Raw genomic sequence first — 21,646 nt, 5'->3', positions numbered from 1 at the left:
TTTTAAAAAGCCTGTATTAAAAGCAGTTATCTTATTTGATTTATATTTGCTTTCATTTTATAGGACCATGGGTCACTAGGAATAGCAGCATAGATAGCGGAGAAACAGAAGTTGGCCGCAGGGTCACCCAGGAAGTCCCCCCTGGAGTTTTTTGGAGGTCTCAGATCCATATCAGCCAGCCACAGTTCCTGAAGTTCAACATATCCTTAGGGAAGGATGCTCTTTTTGGTGTTTATATAAGAAGAGGACTCCCACCATCACATGCCCAGGTACTTTATCAATGTATTTGTTAGCTTTAAATGTCAAAATGCAAAAGTTGAGAGCATCTGTGTTACATTCATGTTGGAGCTTACGGAGCTGAAGTTTAGGGATTCCTGGAAATTACTTAATTTGTGATGTTTGACTGAACACTCTGATATTAAATTTCTAGGTTATTACATATCTCAACAGTACATTGATAAAAGAAGTAATTGATGATGTTCTTGCCATTCAGGTTTTTAAGATAACTTGCAGCCTGGCATTCAAGGTTTTAAATTTGTGACAAAATCTTGGCACCCATTGTGATAAACCTATCCAATTATACACCAGTCAAAAATGATGAGTGGTGTTGGTCAAACTCACACTGTCAAAGCACTGTATGCAGCTGGATGTGTTAACGTATAATTTTCTATTGTCATAAAAAGTTTTAATCTCCACAGGCTGTTGGAATGGCATTGTTGGGGTATGCAGCAGACTTTGGCATCACTGCTACCCAGCCACATTAGAGAACACAATGCGATGGCCATGTGTTTGAGAGCTTTACATTTACTGGTTTTCCCCCAAGGATGGTATTTAGATATAATATCTGACTCAAACATGAGGCAAGTCTTGCAGGTGGGAAGCTTCAAAGATGAAAACACTACATTTTTACATCAACCCTGTAGTATGGAGCTAAGGGCTGTAGGTAAATATAGTTTTAAAGTTAGTGAGACAAAACTTAAGTATCTACTTCTGTGGTAGGTGTTTTAAATTCTTTGCTGTGAGAAGATACAGCTAAATTTTCTGTTACAGAGAGAAATTTTGTTATTATATTGAAAACTCATTAATGTGAATGAAAGGATTCCCATTTACTTAGATTAGAACTGTAATGAGAACCAATATATTTCAAGTTACACATACTAAAAGGAAAGAGTCTCCATTCATTACAGTGCAAAGGAAGCAGAAATAGCAACCAGTTTTTGGAAAGGACCCCTTCCTTCATGCCTTTTCTTGCTGCTAAGTACAGGTTCATCATTCTGAAATTACCACCTAATTAAAAATGCCTGATTTAGTATATGATTTCCAAAAAGGAAATGTAGGACTCCATGATCCTGTTTGGGAAGGCCTCATTCAACATTTCTAGATGCCTTGCCCTGATTTACAAAGAACTGTTACTACTATTTTTTCATTTGCCAAAGCAAACTGCAATTACAGAAATGGTTAAAATGCATGATGTAAGCTAAAAGCCCAGAGGCTTTAACATAATTGCATTGCTACATATTGCCATATAGAGAAAGGTGTTCATGCTGCCTGCAAGGAGATAACAACCCTAAGTGAACTGTGTCCCTGCGCATGCACCAACTCATGGTACAAACAGTGAACCAACTAATTTTCTGGGGAAAGCTACACCGTACATCAACTGAATTTTGAGTCTGCTTCCCAATGTGAGGCAAATTTATGGAACTATTCTGCATTGCCTCTTGTTCCTTGGTGTTTATTCTTGCCTTTAGTCTGAACCGAGAACCAAAATCTTTAAACAGAGTTGGGAGGAAAGAAGAGGTTTACATGGGTTAATGGTCTCTCCTTCTAAGAATTTGTGATCAAGGAGCTTTGACTATCCAAACTCTATCAACTTATTGTAGTATGCTGTTTTAAAATGTTCTGTGAGTTATTGAATAGATATATCTGACTGATAAGAAATAAGATCAGCAGTCCCCAAGACAAGGAGGGGAGGGCAAGTAGTCAGTTTTCCATATAGCTAGAGGTCAGCACCTGAAGTTCTGTACAGACTAGATAAACTGGGGAAATCGTAGAGGGCTCTTGACTAATTTTCAGCCATTTCCAGATATCTCTGCAACACAGAAGTTATCCACAGAGAATATGTTTCAGGGTGGGAGGCTTTCTTAATAATGTTTTGATTTTGGCTGTAACACTTCAGTATGTTGTCTTGAGGGTGAAATTATGTCTATAGATCTTTAACTGTTGCAGTGATGTAATGGCATAATTCATTGACCACGTCTCGTATAAGTCAGAATTTTGGCGCTCACTTCCCTTATCATCCCACCATGAAAAAAACCCCACAAATTAGTTGAGGAAAGCAAACAAAAGTATAAATCATGAAGTGAAAATGATTTAGGGCAACCAAAGCTCCTACACAATCATCAAGGTTTTCTCTAAATGCAGGTTAATTATAATTGTCAGAGTAAGACATGATGGTGGTAGGCCTGTACCTTTTACAAGAAATCCAGTTGGATGTAACTGGTAATAAAAAATATTTTTTTTTAATTCAAGCTGAACTCTAATTTCTATGGCACTGCGATCAAATGTATTTGTTCTAGGTTTCATTATGATGATCTCATCTGAGAAGGCCATGATCAGGCAAAATTTCTTTTCTTTCTTGCACTCTTATCTTCTGTTGATAAGATATAAGTTTTGTGACCTTTCTGTCAAATTAAATAATGAGAAATATCAACTGTTTCCTCCTGAGCTGGGTTCCTCCCCAGAGAACCTGTTTTCTAGTCTTTAAAGGAATCTATGCCAACCCACTTCCGTAACTGAAGTTAATGAAATCCACCAGTATATTCTGCAGAATTCTTTTTCCATATCCATGCAGGGTCCTGGTGCTTGTCAACAGGGTGGTACAGCAGATGATCGCTTGGCATTTTTGCCCAGCAATCAAAATTCAGCCAAGCTGCTACCAAGAGAAATAATTTTAGAAAAAGAAAGGCAAGCTGTTACAGACCTCAGTTAGTGAAAAGAAGCCTTGTTCTGACAAAAAGGAGCACAATGGTTTTGTAGTAATGAAAATAGTCTGAAGTTGACACCAGATAATATTTTAAAATTGAAATTTAAAATCCTTGTTTCTGCAGGTTAGGGACATGAGCTGTAAAGCAGTGAACAACTCCACTTGACAGTTCATCACTGATCAGTGCTGATATGTCAAGCCAAGTAAAATCCTTTGTGGGAGCAAGTCAATAATCAGCAAATTAGGTACATGATTAACCTGAGACAACAAGATGCAGTTCCTGTCTGAGAGCCCTGCTGAGATTTAACCTTCTCACTATTACTGTTTAGCAAATATTCCAAATGCTTGGTTTAGTCAGTCAAACTGATGTAGCTGTAATCTTGTCTAGAAGCAGCCTTGTGTGCCATGTGCATGGGGAACGGAGCTCTAGAGGAGAGGTAAAAACGCAGTTTTGAGTGGCAAGCAGACTACAAACAGGAATGTGTTGCTTTCAAGCAAAATTATTCCAGCCTCTGTAGTACTACATAGAAATAACGAAATGCACATTGTAGGCTTGAATGAGCAATAGAAAATTAGTAGAAGATAGTCGTATTAATAAAATTGATAATGTATAGAAAATGAACTGTAAATGTCAAATAATGCATGAAGTGACTTTACAGAGATTACAGCAATTATGATGTTACTACATGTTGGTAGAACATTCCAAATGACGCATGAAATAAGGTAACCTTATAGAAACATCACTGTGATGTGTGGAGAAGGCTGTACATGGAGTTGTAGTGTTTTCATTTCCAGCAGGGTTTTATACTTACAGATTTTTCATGTCAAAATTAAAACTGTTTATTAATGTCATTTAGAACAGTAAATGGCTTTATTTGAAACAACTTGAATAGCTGGGAAGCTTTGGTGTTACCTTGGTTTTAGGCAGTGCTCAAACACATTTAGGTGCTCTGACCACCTTAAAGTTACCTGATGGCAACTGTGCTGCATTGTACTAGTTGGGTTGTGTCACATTCAGATGCTGAAACAAAGCTGTTGGCTGTCACTGTGGGTATCAGATGTTTCATGGATGTCTTTTAATGAATAATTACCAACTTGATTTTATGAAGAACTAATTTTAAAGCACTTTGCAAACAAGTTTCCCTGACATATGTTTCTTGGCTGCTTAAGTCTTACAGGCTTTGGCATAAAGACGAATGCTAGCCACAATGCCAAACGTGGGTTTTCCTCCTGCCCCCTTCCATTTGAATATGTATCCATTATTAAGACAAGAGCTGTAAGAAATCTTTCTTTTCAATTCCTAATTTCAAACACTGTTAGGGATTTTGTGGAGGCATGCAAATAGTTTCAAATCCAAGAAAGAAACAAAGATCATGCAGGCTCTCTGCGTTCTCAGCCTTGACCCTGCGAGCTCTCCTTGCTTCACCGTGCTTTCACAACCAGTTCGCTTCCCGCATGCACCGCGCTCAGTCGCTCTGTGCTACATGGATGGCATTGTACAATGGAGTCACTACTGTATAGCTAAAGTTCCAAAACTGTTTTGCTGACTCTCCATGGTTGCTGGAAAAACAGTCCTTATTAGCCTATGAATAAAATGCATCAGAGGATAGAAAGCACTGAATGGAGAAATTATAAAAACAAATTGCCCAGAAATAACTTAGTATGAGATTTAGGTTTTTAAATAAAAGTATGCAGTAGGGTTTTGGTATGCTGTGTAGTAAAAATAAACAAACTCACTGAAAATGTGATTTTTGTAGTTTGTTTAGAGAAGCAGGCTGGCAAATCACTTGCTTATATGGAGCTTTAATCATAGTAAGTACTCCCCCCTGCAAAATTGAACTCTGAAGACGTAGTCATTTGGGATTTCTGGTGCATTTTGCTTCTGAGCAGTTTTTGCCATTTTTGTGTGACTTTTGGTATGAAGCCACAGAATGTAAAGGATCATAAGCAAAAGAGTCAGTGAAACTGCCAAATTACTTCAGATTTAGTTTGGTTTGACAGATGCATCCCCTAATTCATGTGATTTAGTTGTCTTTTCCTTAGCAGTTGTGTGTGTAAAAATTCCACAGTTGCTTCTTAGTGATCATGAAAGTACTTTCATCCTTTTCCTAGATGGGTCTTCTAACCTATGTGTATCTGTCAATAAGAAGCTTTAAAGCAAGAGTGATATCTTCAGCACAACTTTATACATAAAATAATTAATCATCCAAATGCGGTAAATCAGAAAATCAACAGGGCCACAAGAAGCAAAATGATGATTCAGCCAATCATGTGAAGAAATCTCTGGTTACAAATTCACAGTGATGTCTTGGTGACCCTTCAGGCAGGGTTTTTAGATTTTGGGGTATATGTACATAGTACTTGCTGACACATGAAGATCTGTACACCCAGGGAACCACCACCAGCAGGTACATTATCTTCTTTTTTCAAAGATATTGAATTCAAAGAGGGATAAAAATGTATTGTTATATTCTGTATCAGTTTGCACCAGTACTTCACCATTCATAAAGTTAATCAGGTTTAGTCATTTTCTTTTGCCTGACCGGGAAATACTTCTTCATAGTTTGATTAAAGAGGGGCAATACCGATCTTAACTTTACCAAAGTTAAAATTGTAGACTTATGGGGAGTCATGCCAAGGGACCTGTTCTCACTAGGTCACAGCCCGTCATTGTGAAAAAAGATTCTGCAGCTAAAACTACTTCAAGCAGTTTCAGCCTGAATACTCTTCCCCTTCGATCTTGCCAACTGCTGAGCCTTCTCTACTATATGAGGTAGAATCAGCATCAAACAGAGGGGAGGCAGAGGAACCTGCCAGCACAAGCAGAGATGAACAGCATGTTGCCAGTGAGAAATGTCAGCTTTTATTGCTACTTCCTTAGTTGACCCTTTGTGAACGATTGTTCTGAAGAGCAAGATTTCTTTTCCCAAGATGTTGCCCAAGTAATAACATTTCCCAAGGAGGTGATGAGTCTGTCCTTAACCTCTGACTGTTAGACGATAGGTTTTACCAGTGTTTCCAAATGTCATTGATTTAAAAGATAGATATATGTGTGTTTGGCACCTCTGATGCTCTGAAAGTTACTGGCATGCCAGAATTCTCCAAATCTCTGTCATGCATTGGCTTAAATGTACTAATTTACCTGATTTACCTTCTCTGCAAAAATCCTGTGTGACAAAAAAGATCAAGCAGGTGGCAATCTGATACTAAGTTTGGTGAAACTTTTTTATTCCACTTCTACTCTTCTGCACAATTAAAGGCATAGGAAAGTGGATAATGCACTTATGGTGACAGTAACTTCCAACATTAGTAGACCTGGGCTCAGATTCCTACCCTGCCCTGGATTTCCTTTGTGGCTGCATATTGGTGTCAGTTCCCCGAGTTTAACAGGAAGGTAATAGTACTTCCATACTTTTCCCTTTGTTGTAAGGCAAAGTGTATCGAGAAGTCTATATTGCTCATATATAACTGTTACAAAATTTCAAATAGAAAGGCAAGCTTTTATACGCCAGTTTTAGATAGTTGTGTAGCACGGCACTAAAGTGTTAAATCAGTTCCTCTCTCTGTCTTTTCAACTAGAAGGGAGAATCTTCATTATTTTGTCGCATATTTGGTATTATTTCCTAAAACTCGCTGTTGATGAGTGGAATACAGTATACAAGACAGCCCTCTGTGGATGTTAAGTCTGTCTAGGATGCAAGATTACAGTTTTCTATTTAAACTGAAAGCAAGTGAAGGTGTATGTTTTCTCATAGCTGTCTCAAGCACAGGCTGTATGTGCTAGAGATAACGTAGGAAAATGCAATGAAACTACTAGCAAGCAAGCACATACTATTACTGTGTATTATTGAACACATACATCTTTCTTTAGACATGTCTATCTATCTCTATCTACTCCTACATAGATAAATGTGTCTAAAAGAAGATGTGTTTTCATAGGGGACTTGTTATACAACTATCAAAAGATTAGATATATTGTTTTTGTTGTTTCTTAAGGGCTTCCCTTAGATAGGGACTATGAGAGCTAGTAAGTTGAGCATAGCATCAGCTTGAAACCTCCAGAATCACAGACATTAAAAGGCAGAAAAAAGCTTATTAAGACAGCTAGTCTGGCTGCTTTGTTATGCAGAGTTATTCCCTGTTGTAGATTAACCAATATTTCTTCCAGTCCTGTTTAATTGTGTGATCCAGTGGCATCTCCACTGGGAGGCTATTTACTGAGCTTAATAGATGGGAAACTTATCTGACATTCATCTTAAATTTCTTTCCTTCTTTTTTTAGTTTCATGCCATTAATGGGGCCATCCCTCTTATACTCTAAATAATCACTTGCTCTGTTTGATCCCTTTTCCAAAGATTAATGTAATGTTCTACCTTACTTGGAAACCATCCAACCAGAAATTCTCAGTTTTCCTTAATATAAGTTCAATTCCTTCTTGATTTGTGTTATTCCTTTCCATGCTCCCTCTGGTTTTTGTATCCTACTTCCCCCTGATTCTCCCACATACAAACTCAGGTAAGCAACTCTTACTCTGTAATGTAAAACTTGTACAGGGTATTTTTATCAGGTGCTGAGTTACCTAACATTAGGCAAACACATTTCCCGTTTGTGCTGTTTATGTTTGTTTTTATGTTCTAGAGGCTTCCATTCAATTATACGCCTGAAGCTACATCTGAGACTTCTGTTCCTCTTGCAGCTAGAATGTATTGTTGGCGATTGCTTAGAAGAGGGGGTGTGTCTCATAGGTTGAAGGTTTCCAGCTTTGAAAGCCGTGTAGGAACATAAATTTGATGGGTCAAGTCACTGATTTCAACTTCTTTCTCAGAACCCAGCCTGCCAAGAAATACCATGCGTACATTTTTGATCCCCTATGCAGAGCAAAGATGCATAATTCTGTGTCACTGTTTGAGAAGGGATAAGACTGATAGAAGATCTGTATGTTCCATGGTCAGCTAGAAAATGTTAGTTTCACATTGACATATCTTCCAGGAATATAATTTTATGACAAGGTAGAAGAGAAAATATACTGTCAGATTTTGAGCTGAAATACCATTCTGTATTCAGGTCTGTTTGTTTGGGGGTTTGTTTGTTTGTGTTCTTTTTTTTTTTTTTCTTTTCTTTTTTTTTTTTTTTCTTCCCTTTTTTTTTTCCACCCTGCAGTATGATTTCATGGAACGCTTGGATGGGAAAGAGAAATGGAGTGTGGTGGAATCCCCACGGGAACGTCGAAGTATTCAGACCCTTGTTCAGAATGAGGCTGTGTTTGTTCAGTACTTGGATGTGGGTTTGTGGCACCTGGCATTTTACAATGACGGCAAGGACAAAGAAGTGGTCTCTTTCAGTACAGTTATTTTGGGTAGGTATCTCGTTAAGCTGTGCATTTTTACTCCTTGTTTATACCTTTGCTTACTTAAAGTCATAATACTTTCTTACAGCCTTCAGTATTCAGCCTCTTTGTCCTTGTGGTGTTGTGCATTTTTTTTCTCCATGATACTCTGTCAAAAAATCTTTAATGGGGTGCTGATTTTCATTTCTCATTGCTCTTTTTAAGATTTTGGCATTCTCATAGATCTTGAGTTTAGTTCTGGAGAACAGGAGTCAGATGAGTTCAGTCTGGGTGGAAGCATTCCCCAGTTAATGTTCCTCTCCTTTATGTTTTGTCAGTTTTATACTTATTTGCTTCCCTGGAGAATCTTCTTTACACCTAGGTGGTATAGTATCCAACAACAGGAGAGCTGTTTAATCTCAGTAGAAAGACAGCACAAGAAACTGACACCTGCAAATGAGGTTATTGTTTGCAGTCACCCCAGAGATTAATTGAGTCAATTAATTAGCCATATGCTGTTTTACAGCTTACTACCCGCCTAATAGTGGGTCATCTCCTCAACATGGTAGTATCAAGAGCAGAAGAACATCTAGCCTCTGATCTGAGAAACCTGCAGTTCTGTTAGAAGAATAAGGTTACATTTAGTTGAAAATCAAACTGAGTCTAAATTCTCCAACCTTTATTGGAAGATTTGATGAACTTGAAGCATTTAATGAACTTTGCTAAATATCTTGTCACAGTGGCATAAAAAAAAATCTGAGGTAGGCTATGTGGTATTCTGTCCTGACTGGTGAAGTGTTAAATGGCACTATATTGTATAAGTCTGTAGTTCCTTTTAGTTTAGGGAAATAGAAACTGCAAAAAAGTCCAAATGAGTTTTTAAGCTTGATGCAAAATAGGTGAAGATCTTTTCTGGTCTTGCCTGATTGATGATATGAAGCTTAATTTTTTCCTCTTACACTAGTATAAAATTAAATTAGTTGGCTTGAGTCCCAAGGGTATAGGATAGGAAATACTGTGTCATTAAGTATAAATGTAATTGTTTCTGTTAACCTCAATCAAAATAAAAAAAAAATATTTTTCTTCCATATGTTATATGTGGGTTTGTAAGAGTTACGAGGTGCTATGCTTATTGATATATATATATTTGCACATAGAAGGCTTTTTCTGCTTCTCCAAAAACAAGAACGTTTGTGTTTATACCTTGTTATGCCCCTGTTGTGCTTAGAAAACCTTCAGGTATGATAAGCTGTCCTTAAAAGAGTTGCCTGGTCTAGGCTACAGATTTCAAGAGCATCAAAGGTCTAATAGTCAGGTAGCCTACTTGATAGCGCAATAATAGTAATTGGACTGAAATGTAGAGAAAAGTATAGTGTTTTATCCAGTTCAGAGGTTCTTCTGCACACACCTAGTATCAGCCGTTTCATAATCAAAGGATCTGAGATAGGTGCAAGTTTCTCTGATGTGGAAGAGGAGAAAGAATAAGAGAAATGATGCTAACTCCCAGACAATATTAAATTTACCATGAATTTGAATACATAGAAAATGCTTTTGTGTGCCATGAAGCAAAATAATGAATAAATCTATAGACAAGCTTCTTCATGAGTCAAATTGATATCTTTGAGCATTACATTTCAATTTTTCCTTTCATTGTTTACATGAATCATTTCAAGAGGCCCAGCTAATGACATCTCTTTGAATATTTGCTTTTGAGTTTTTTTAGTGCCCTGCAACTGTGAAATTAGATTTAAAGTTTTGCGTGAATCTTTTTCCTCTTTTCCATTTAATTTGACAGAAAAATATTTTGTACAGTTGCGCTACTTCCAAATCCAAAATTCATTTTCTGTGTTGTACAGCTGCTGTTTGTTTGGTGTCTGGGACTGACAGAGCCATTTAGTTCAGGGTCACAGGTCCCACAACAATAGGGAGTAATAGTGAAGAGTAGCAACATTCTGATTAGATTTTTGTTCCAATAATTCAGTGTTGAAAATATGTTTCACTGAAATCCAACAGCTTTCAAATGAAAGCGATTTTAAGAATTAATTTCAAAATTGGGATTTTATTTCTAGGTTGTTATTATGCAAATTAGTGTATATATTATACAAATAGTAACAGATATTGTGGAAGATAAGTATTTTGGTACAGCTGAAATCATCAGGCTGGTGTGCTTACTCTTCTCAGATTATTGAAGTCATCGACACTTCAGTCAGTCACTTAAACTCTTGTGTTAAACCTTGTCCTCTGTTTTTACAAACCTCTTCTTCATCCCTTTGTGTAGCTACTTGCACCTCTTTCATTTTTGGGTGGTTTTTTTTTAGGCTAAAGAATATTTGGTAGAGCAAAAAGCTCCTCTGTCATGTTCAGCAGATATTTCTGTCTGCTCAATTAATGAGGCTTTAAATGTCTTTAGAAGGAAAAGATACACTCCTTGGGATAATCAGTTTCACATGGAAGAGTGGTTGTGCACGATCAAAGTCTTACTGCAAAAAAGGGAGACTGTTGATTTTCCTGAGGAAGCATCATGTTTGCTCCGTTACACGAATACAGACATAGCTGTAGGGATCTTAAGAGGCCGTCCTCTCTGCCTGTGGAACAGGGGACTTGAGCAGTATCAGAAGACTTTGAGTTCTGATGGTGCCCACAGGTAGCCGTGCTTTAGTATTGTCGCTAGATCTCTACACTTACTCATGCTGCTGTAAAACTTGGTACCTTTCTGCTTCACCTGAACTTTGTGGGGTTAATATTATTAGGGATTGTTCTTCTGAGCCTTGAAGACAAAATAAACTGAGGAAACATTAAGCAAAGGATTTGTAGCCTAAATAGGAACCATCTAATGTGCCTGTGATGCTTGTATTTCAGATTCAGTGCAAGACTGCCCACGTCATTGTCATGGGAATGGCGAGTGTGTATCAGGTGTCTGCCACTGTTTTCCAGGATTTCATGGAGCAGATTGTGCTAAAGGTATCATTTTCCCTATGTTTACAAATAACCACAGTGTGTGTTTGTGATGTATGGATCTACAGTGCCTGCTAGTTAGCATGGGTCCAACCTGGATTCAAATAGATTAATATGGAGTTTTTTCTTAGATCAGGTGGAAGTATTATTATGTTGCTGATGAGCTTCCATAACTACAACTTTTTTATTGTCCAAAGTAGTATGCAGAAATGGCAGAAAATATTTATTTTCTCTAGAAGTGGATGAATTATCAATGCTTTCTGATAATCATTAACTGGTCTGCAACAGAATACTGTTTATCTCATCGATAGCACGTAATGTATATTCTGGCTTGACTGAGCCTTATTTCTAGTACATAGCATCTTTCTTGCATATACAATTGCTCTTTGACCAAAGGAAGTTCACCTTTCTTAGGAAAGTAAGTAGGACTTGATAAAGTCTTAAAATAAACCTTTCCTTCAATGTTAATTGTAAATTTTAACAACCAAAACTGGGAGATGCATGATTATCAAGGATTAAGCAGATATCTAAAAGACAGCTTTGGATTGGCAGTATGTGTTTACTAAGTTTTTCTGAGAGTTTGGGATTGCTGCCACAAGGGAAAGGTTCATAAAGGAGGAGCTTTTTAGTTTATACAGCGAGTAGCACATATGTTGTCTAAGGTCAGTGACTTGGTTTTATTCCCTGCTGTTCCTGAGCACAGTCATAACGTTTCAGTTTGCTTCCTTCTCAGTTTGTGTGATTTAGGCACACTATCAATGTCATATGCTTAAAATTGTTTTCCATAGGGATAGGGTTATTAGTGTTCAAAGGGGGAAAGCCTGGTGTTTGAAACCTTTTTGAAATGCCTTGAAGGGCCTTAGAAATGTGCTCATTTCTTCTTTGACTCCTGATCCAGTCCCGAGGACAGTTTGTTATGCCCCACCTCTTTCACTGGTGTAACAGGGTGGCATCCAGCATACCTCCGTGTGTCTATGAAGTGCTCCGTGTACTGGAGTGAGTAATTTCCATTCTGTGTCTCCTTAAGGTGCCCCAGTACCAACAAAAAGCCAACCCCAAGCAAACAAACAAAAATGCCAAAACAAACAAACAAACAAACAAACAAAAAAAACCAAAAAAAACCAAAACCGAGCCCCCAAGGGTCTTGGAAAGCTACTGATGTTATTTCAGTGCTAGCCCTACTCATTTTAAAGACTGCTTCAAATACAGCATGCATGTTGTTTCATTACCTGAGAAATTAAGACACTTGGCAAATGTATAGAGGAGATATCTGTATATTACAAAGCAAATGGTGTGATATTGTGTACCATAAATGCACACTGACAGTTATATGCATTTCTGTGGTGTTAACATGTGAAAGCATGCATGCAGTGACTATGTGCTTCACTGCCACCCTTCACACATACATGGCCATTAAATCAGTTCATTTACATTTTGAGTTGTGGAGCAATCCTGCATTGTGTACTGAACCTCTCTGTGACACTGTATTCTATGTTAATGCTAGAAAATACTTCGTTCAGGCTATGTCAGATAAATAGCTTTTTTTATAGGGTACTTGTCAAACTGTGTCTGTCAGGCTTCTCCTACTGCTCAGTACATTCCCTCCGCTTCCTGCCTTGTCCTTTCTGTGTTGTCTCTTTCCCCTCAAAAGCAGAAATGGTTTCTTGGAAGCTTCTTTCAACTCTTTTACTGTTTTCTTGTCAGATGTCATGGTATTTCTAAAGAACAAAGAAGCTTGAAAAACTCCATAAAATGACAAAACGGGTGTATTGACAGAATTCTTGTGTTTCTTTGCAAGCACATAGCTGCACATCTTTATAATATCAGACATAGCCAGAAGTGCACGTCTCAGTTAAGGTGTAAAGGCTGTATGCCTCACCCATTTCACAGGTACTGTCATGCCTGTTCTCATGACCACAGATTCTTCTGCTTACTTGAATGCTGATTATATGTGAGAGCAGTTTCAGAAGACAGAAATCAATATTGGGATTGTGTGCATGGTAAAAGAAAGTAAAATGAGATAGAGAATTAAAGCTTTTCCAGCGTATTATATGTATAGACACATGTTTAATACACATTTACGGTAATGTTAAATTTATATTTAAGTTGTCACAAGTGTGGAAGGATAATGATTTTCTTTCCATCTGATTTTTTTATTATTTCCCTAGCAACACATCTTTCAGTGTCTCAGTTCTCCACTGTAAAATAATTCGAGGCAAGACTCAAGTAGAGAAATGTGGAGAAAATGTGAACAGGCTCTTCAGATGACTTTTAGAATTTGATTCATGCAATAACACAGCAGTCTAAGAGCATCAAATTTGTTGAAACCCAAGTTTGATTCATATGTAGCATGGTCCTGTATACCAGTGATGACCCTGTTAAAAGGCTGATCTTAAGGGTATCAGAGGCAACAAATCTTTAGAGGAGTCATCTGCAAACTATTTGCAGGCAGTGCTCAGGTACCCCCTCTGTTTACTCCATTCATGTAGTTCTAAAAGATAAAAATTAAGGAGATCTATGAGAGACAGCACAGGTTTGGCTTCAGATTCATTAGCTCCAGAAAAATACCATGAAGATTATTACAAAGAGATAAACTTTTGGCCCAACCCACAGGATGAAATACAATTTTGTACCCTGAAGTGGAGAAAATTTCACCCTCCCAAACACTGTTACCAAATACTGGGAGGGGTTATTTCTCACTCTTAATCTGTGGAAATAACTTATTCTCAGGTAGTTAGTATCAACAGATTTACTCCATCCTTGCTCAGGCAAGATTCCCTTTGAAATCATTTGCAGTTTAGCGTAATTCAGAATTCCATCTAACACACAAAAAATGTAATGATACATTTAACCTCATGTGGATAAAACATGGCATATAAAGAAAAAGAAAGTCTGATAATCAAAAGGTAATTCAGTGGGTGGAGTTGTATCCTGTCAAAGGAAATATGTATAGTTAAAGCCAGTGGAAGATTTGCTGTAAATTGAACTTCACTGTGAATAACCTCCTGTCTACAATTGTCTGTAGGAGTTATTGATGCTGTGGCCAAGGATCAATTAAAGAATCAGACATGCAGTTATTATGTTATTTTGGTGTGTTGTCACTTTTTTTATATTCATCTCTATTTTTCTGTAATCTCTATGACATAACCACCCAAGTATATCAAGATGTCCTTCTTATTTAGTGTTCCTACTGTTAATGTCTGATAATAGTTTGGTCCTTCAAATGCCAAGTTCTGTGGTAAATCTGCAAGCAGGCATCCTTTGTCATGTCCTGCTTTTCACCATTTGTAGAGTTCAGTGTTACAATAAGTTGGGTTCCTAGACGTGACTCAGAGTTGGCTATAATTTCATTTCTTCTCATAATATATTTGAAGGGCATGCAACTCTTCCACTTCTTTAACAAAAATACTTCCAAAGACACTGTCATACAGTTTTGCAAATGTTCTCAGGGCCTCCTTAAATTTTGCATTTTAAAATACTAGGATTTGCATCACAAGCATATTTAGTTAATCTGAAAAGGTGAAACAATGTACCATCACATGGGATTTCTACACTGACACGATGAGCATAGCCTGTTAAGAGATGGTGTACAATTTGTAAAAGGAAAATTGAGTCAAGTAGCTCATGTCAGCTGCCATGAAGTTGCCATTTAGCAGAAACTTTCAGTTGATTATGCAATGTAATAAGAAACATGTTTAATATTTTAATCTAAATTGATTGAAGGCTTTTGGATTTTTTAAACCAGATTTGTACCATGTTTGATCAGTTGACTTTTTAATCTGATTTTAAGAACTCTAATGTTTCAGATTTATGTTATTCGCAGTTTCTTTTCCTGTGTGGGTTTTTCATTATTTTATTTTCATTCTGTTTGTTTTTGGCTTACTGGCAAAGGACGGCGCCACTTTAATAAGTATAAAAAGAAGGGTAGGTTTTTTTAAAATTTCTTTTTTATTTCTTTTGTGACATCTATTTAGTTTGAAATAGTTACTAAGCTGTAAAGTGTAGTCTATCTCTTTTTAAATTTATTCCAATAGATTTGCTGTTTCTGATGATTGACCACACCACAATAAGAATTCTACCACTGCCATTTTCTTTGTTATGTGCCTACTGTTAATCTCTGTATAAAAATGTAAAAAACTGTCAATTCATTAGGTAAGTAAGGTATAATTTCTAGAAGTAGCAGCTCTTGCTTTTTCTCAGTTGTTATTCAAATTTCAGTTGTTTGGGACTCTTCTTCCTCTGAGGTTATTCAGAGGCTTATTGCTTGGGCAATAGTGCATAAAGTAATGGTGTTTTGTCCAGTGAATACTCTGCTTGCCACTATTCTCTTAGTGCCATGTCCAGAATGCTCCCAGGGGCTTAAGATATTTTGGGACATATTGCAGTGGGGAAAATGTGGATTTTGGAGTGCATCTTGCTGAATAATTCAGTACTTGGTTCATTGCTGTAGGGCACGTGGCCCACATGAATGAATGATGTATGTGAGTTAGTATTTCCTCACTATGTAAGGAAAACAGTATTTGCTTTCATAAACTGGCTAGAAATTTTAGAAACTGAAAATAGTGCAGGCACACAGAAGCTCACTGGACTTCAAAGGGAAGGGTGAGAGATGGTGCTGAATAGCCGTTCTCCTTTGCCTGTCCTGCACATGTTGGGAGCCTGACAGAAAAGGTTGGGCCTGTGGTGAGGCAGCACTTTGGGACTTTTGTGGCACAATCAAACTGGTGAATATGTGTCTTGCACTATTCAAGTGACTCACTGAAAATTTATGCAATGACAGATTATAGATCAGACAAGTGAAGTGGGTTAGATCAGACATGATGGTACCCAAAGCAGATTGGTTTGGCAGAGAAAAGAGCAGGAGAGGAACAATTGTATGGGAAATATGTGACGTTTATGTCATTATGAAGAGATTGTCGTGAGTAATAGTATTTGTTAAAACTGATCTATTGTGGTTAGTGCTTTACAAGCAAAAAGAATACATAAAACCAGTGCCTACTCCAGGAATTTACCATGTTAGTGCAAACTGAAAGGGAATGAATGGGAACCAATTGATAGATGTGGAGATAAAAGGAAAAAATGGGATAGGCTGTGTTATAGACACACTAGCAGTGTGACTGGGTAACACTGTGGTAAAAGGCAGTTTTAAAGAGGGATAATGGGGCAGATGGATAACATCATGTGGATAATGGAGGGCAAATGGGCCCTCAGAAGGAGACAGAGCATAGGGAAGAGCTCAGAAAAGCCTTTTTAAATTTGACTTACAAAAGTATTGTAAATCACAGAGAGGTTGAAGTCGGAATTCTAGCAGCAAGCAGTCTGGGGTGAAGCAGGTCTGTAAATGAAGTTGGAGCATGAAGTTCATGTTCCATGTGATAAGAGGAAAGTACCTGAAACAGAACTGGGAAAGAAGAGCCACATAGCTGAAGGTTAGATTAACTGATTAAGAACATGATTTTTGCAGCACTGTTGCACACAGACATCACTGCAGAAGACTGAATTTATCAACAGTGGAGAAAAGGGTGTTGATTTAATGTAGATTTTATTTGCTGAAAGCTAGGGCAAGAATTCTGACAGAGAAATGCAATGCAGAATGAATCTGTAAGACTTTGTCAAAGCCTTAATGTGAGGCAAGGAAACAGATGAGTCAAAAAAACATCCAGATTATGAAGCTTAATGACAGGTAGAAGGATGGTATTGCCCGCTGTATTAGAAAGCAAGAATGCAGGGGAGGGCAGAGAAGCAGTGGGTTTGAGAGAAATTAGAGAAATAACAAGTTTATTAGCAAGCTTTTTATGTGCTCATAATCATAGCATCTCTTATCACTTACACAGTGCTCATTAAAAAAAAAAAAAAAAAAAAAAAAGGAAAGAAAAAGAAGGGTGTTCTTTTCTTTGGAAATACCGCACTCATGACTTGTCACCCACACACATCTCATATCCTTTCTTGCAGTTGACAAAAAATCAGCATATTCAGCTTCTCTCTTAGTATCTCTTTCAGGGTGGGTTTGTTTTTGGGTTTTGTGTGTTTATGTGTGTATGTGTGTCAACTTACGTATGTGTTGCAGCAGCAGCACAGCCCTGGCTTGTCACTCAAATCTTCCCTCACAGTGGGTGGAAGCATCATTTTTGATACTTGAACAGACAAGGCTGTCTTTGGCAATGCTCCTCTCCAGCAGTTCCCACCTCTCTGACTCAGTACCTTAAAATGCCTTTCTTATAAATATTCTTCTTGTTTTCCCAGTCTCATATTTTATTAGCAGATATTTTTCATTCCTGGAAAACTGATCATGTCCTCTCTTGCCTTCAAGTGAGTTCTGTGTACAGGGCAGTGCTTGCCTGTCTGCACTCAGTTTTCAGAGTTTCATGGAACTGCAGTATGCTCTGGAAAGGGTTTTGTGCCATCAGCTCTGCCTAAAGTAATTACTGAATAAATAAATGGACATGTAACCTATTTTTACAATGATTGACAGTCATTGCTGTCTATCAGCTGCTACCTTGCCTGCATGAAGTGAGATCCCACAATCAGAGAATCATTTAGGCTGGAAAAGACCTTTAAGATCATTGAGTCCAACCGTCAACCCAGCACTGCCAAGGCCACCACTAACCCATGTCCTCAAGCACCATGTCTACACATCTTTTAAACCAGGGATGGTGACTCAACCACCTCCCTGGCAGCCTGTTCCAATGCTTGAACACCCTTTCCGTGAAGAAATTTTTCCTAATCTCCAATCTAAACCTCCCCTGGTGCAACTTGAGGCCGTTTCCTCTTGTCCTGTCACTTGTTACCTGGAGAAGAGATCGACCCCCCCTGCCTACAGCCCCTGTCAGGCAGCTGTGGGGAGCGATAAGGTCCCCCCGGAGCTTTCTCCAGACTAACCCCCCCAGTTCCCCCCGCCGCCCCTCCCAGCACTTGTGCCCCAGCCCCTTCCCCAGCCCCGTGCCCGGCTCTGGACACGCTCCAGCCCCTCCATGTCCCTCTGGCCGTGAGGGGCCCAAACCCGAACCCAGGGTTTGAGGGGCGGCCTCACCAGTGCCGAGCACAGGGGGACGGGCACTGCCCTGGCCCTGCTGGCCACGCTGTCCCGGCTACAAGCCAGGGTGCTGCTGGCCTCCTTGGCCACCCGGGCACGCTGCTGGCTCCTGCCCAGCTGGCCACCAGCCCCCCCCAGCCCTGACCCTTTTCCACTGGGCAGATAGTAGCTTTGATCCAGTGTCAGGTAGACAAGTAGAGCCACCATAAAATCCACCACTCTTAAATCTTTCTAATTAGCAATTTAAACAGGAGCCAAGAGCAGAAGAGGTGACTGGCTGAATTCTTTCTGTTTGTTAGTGATCAGGGCTCCAAAAGGGGCTCAAGGCACACAGTCAGTACTGCGGCAAGGAGTGTGATGGGAACCATCATTTCTGGTCTGCAGCTTTTTGTATCAGTCCTCGTGAACTCATTTGGAGGTTAGAGATAAAATCAGGGCTCTGAGGAGTGTGGACTCCAGAATTCTACAACAGATATCTTTTTAAATTTGTGTTACAATACCCGTTATTTAGTGTCCTAACATTTCATTACGCTTTAAAAAATATGTACCTGTCCCTGTAGTACATTGCAGGTTAAATGTGAGGATTAGCAGATGTTTGGAAGGGAAATGCTATTAGTAACAGAATGGTGATGTAAGGGTTCTGAGATTACTCCCTAGCCTGCACCAGGCTAGAACTGATCCTTCATATCCTTTTCATTCTTTGTAAGGGAATATTTACAAAATTGCAATAGGACACAGGAGCTACTTTTAGCATTGTAAATATTTCAGGAAACAGACTTTAAAAATATGGATTTCAACAAAAAAAAAAAAAAAAACAACTAACTTCTCATTATTCTTAAAGCTTTTATGGCTTCTGCTGATTCCAGCACTGAATTCAAAGTTATAAAGAATTTATCTACAGAAGAGCTTGTCCTGAGTAATTTCAAGTGGGGATGCTCCTGTTGTTTAGAAGCATGTCCATCCTCTGTATATTACAATCGTGCCTTTACAGGGCAGCAAAAATGCCTTAACATTTTTTTAAGATATTTATTTAATGTTGTTAAATATACCAAATACTTACATCTAGTATAGCAATTTAATTACCATTTGTTTTGTATATTAAAATGCCAGTAAACGTACAGCCAGATTTGTGCCTGTGCATTGCATTGCCCTTTCATATGTTTCTAAATGCACATTGCAGCATATGAACTTGAAATTCTGTATGACTTCTTGTCCCAAAGAGCATGCAGGATAGTGGTGCAGCTGAAAAGATAGACTTATTTCTGTAGGAGAGAATTTCAAAGACACAGCTAAAAGGATTAAGAAAAAGATGGGGAATACTGAGGAATTCAGTAATGAAGGAAGAAGGAAATAACTTGAGAAAAGTTGTTAATGCCACTGCTGGACAAAACATGATAGGTGAAATAAATGGGCACGTAAGTCATTATGAGTCTCTGCTTTCAGTGAGCACTAGCACATCTTTATCTGATGACTCATTACCCAACCTGCCAACACCAAGACCAAGGACAGAGCCAGAGGCAGTACTGTAGCTAAGGCCTATCAGCTGGAACCAAGTTTTATTGGCTTAGTATGATAAGGAAGTTTGCTTTGCTTATGTCCAAGATGGAAAGCATATGGAAACACAGTAAAATCTTATTAATGGGTTTTTCTTCAACAGCATTATAGTAATATTTTCATACTTATTAAAAGCTGGGTATATTCATTTGATCTCTCACAGCTGCTTTCAAAGCCTGCTGTATTATCAGTTACTTCACTTTATCTTTCTTCCCCTCTTATACATGTGCAGCAACAGCACATCCATTTGCACAAATATTTTCTGTTTCAATGGGATTCCAATAAACAGAATATTTCAAAAGGTTCCCAGTGCAGCAAGGCGGTGGACGTGCATACAAATACATGCAGGACGCAAAGCATTGTGCAGCTGAGTTTCTGGCAAGCTAAAAATTTTTCTTCTAATCTTATAATACTTCCATTGGTGGCTAAGAATCTCTTTGCTCTAGCTATACTCTGCTGAGCAGAATTGTGCTTACTGTGATGTATGCTTTGTAATTTGTTTTTGTGTTTAATTGGTTAGCTTATTTAATTGTGTTGCAATCTATGTTTTGTTTCTGGATTGCATTGTCTCCATGGACTTGTACTGGTATTTGTTTATTTCATTAAGTTCAAAGAGTTTGTCTTTGCAGTTGTGTTGGGATCATCTTGGAGTCCTTGCGATGATGGTAAATGTCATTGAAGCAACTGTGATTAAGTAGTATTGTAAATCATGTTATAGAAATACAGCTGTTAAGAGATCCTTAGACATTTGCCATCCCTGAATAACAGAAACAGCCCTGAGTCACAGTTTCAGATTTCAGCATGCATGACTTTTTTCATATCTATATTATATCTAGATTTGAATCTGTAATTTAGATCTTTTCCTATATTTAGACCCTGTTTGGGTGAGATTAAATTCAGGTAGCTATCATGGCCCTTCCCTTTCTCAGGCAAACAAAAAAGATTCTAATTTGAACATAGAAAAAATGTTTAAATATCTGCAGCTAATGTGGAAATGTGCAATTAAACACATTATGATTAAAACCTTTTCTGGTAAATTCAAAAAGACAAACAGCAGTAACTAAAATGAGACCAGAGTAGTCTGGGTTTTAAATACCCTGAATGCTGCAGCCTGTGGGCGCAATCCTACACCTTCTGCACTGCTGTTTAGCCAGAGCTAAACCATTACCAGAGAAGTAATAGTTTTTACACCGTTCACTTGGAATGGTGTAAAATCTTACCAAAAATATTTGAAGAAATATTTCACTTTTTCATTCATTTCTTTTTCTGGGTGCATAAATTACTTTATGCTGTTAGTACTTCTCTGTTATGAATCGTAACACATATGTTTGGAAGATAATGCTCGTATTTGGTGTTTGTCCATAGTGCTGCTTTTTGTGAGCTTGAAGCATTATCTCTTTGATTCCTCACTGGCTCTTTCCACTGAGATAGCTACTGAAACCTCTGAAATGGTTTAGTTTTCCCTTTCTCCTCAGTTTTTCTAGTGATGAAGTTATCAAGACATACAAATGAAGATCTACATGCTTTTCTCTATGACATGTTGATTTTAACATCTGTTTATTTCCATCTGTTGGTAGAAAGTAAAATCTATGTCTGCATGTTCTAGTAGTTGTATCAGCTTCACTGCTTGTTTCTAATGCAGGATTTTCACGGCTCTGATTCTGTTACTAGTTCCCACAGAAAAATAGTTCTGGTTTGCAAAGCAGTGTTTTCAGGACATTTATATCCACCATCAACATTTTCCTCTAGTGCCATGTATCATGCAGAGAGTTGAAAGAAATTATTCCTTTTATTT

General features: G+C 38.1%; 1 protein-coding gene across 5 annotated transcripts in view; it reads left to right on the top strand.

Moving 5' to 3' along the window:
- The window catches only part of TENM2 (teneurin transmembrane protein 2), a 698,234-nt gene that overhangs the window by 575,287 nt on the left and 101,301 nt on the right, over window positions 1-21,646 (top strand). For all 5 annotated transcript variants that reach the window (XM_055717811.1, XM_055717810.1, XM_055717809.1 and 2 more), the window contains exons 10-12: window positions 64-269; window positions 8,144-8,339; window positions 11,169-11,270. In XM_055717811.1, coding sequence (XP_055573786.1) covers window positions 64-269; window positions 8,144-8,339; window positions 11,169-11,270 — 504 coding nt within the window. The remainder of the gene's footprint in view (window positions 1-63; window positions 270-8,143; window positions 8,340-11,168; window positions 11,271-21,646) is intronic.

This window comes from Falco cherrug, chromosome 8 (genome assembly GCF_023634085.1).
Source record: "Falco cherrug isolate bFalChe1 chromosome 8, bFalChe1.pri, whole genome shotgun sequence".
Taxonomy (NCBI): domain Eukaryota; kingdom Metazoa; phylum Chordata; class Aves; order Falconiformes; family Falconidae; genus Falco; species Falco cherrug.
The sequence above is the reverse complement of the archived record's forward strand: the minus strand, read 5'-3'. Positions and strand labels throughout refer to the sequence as shown.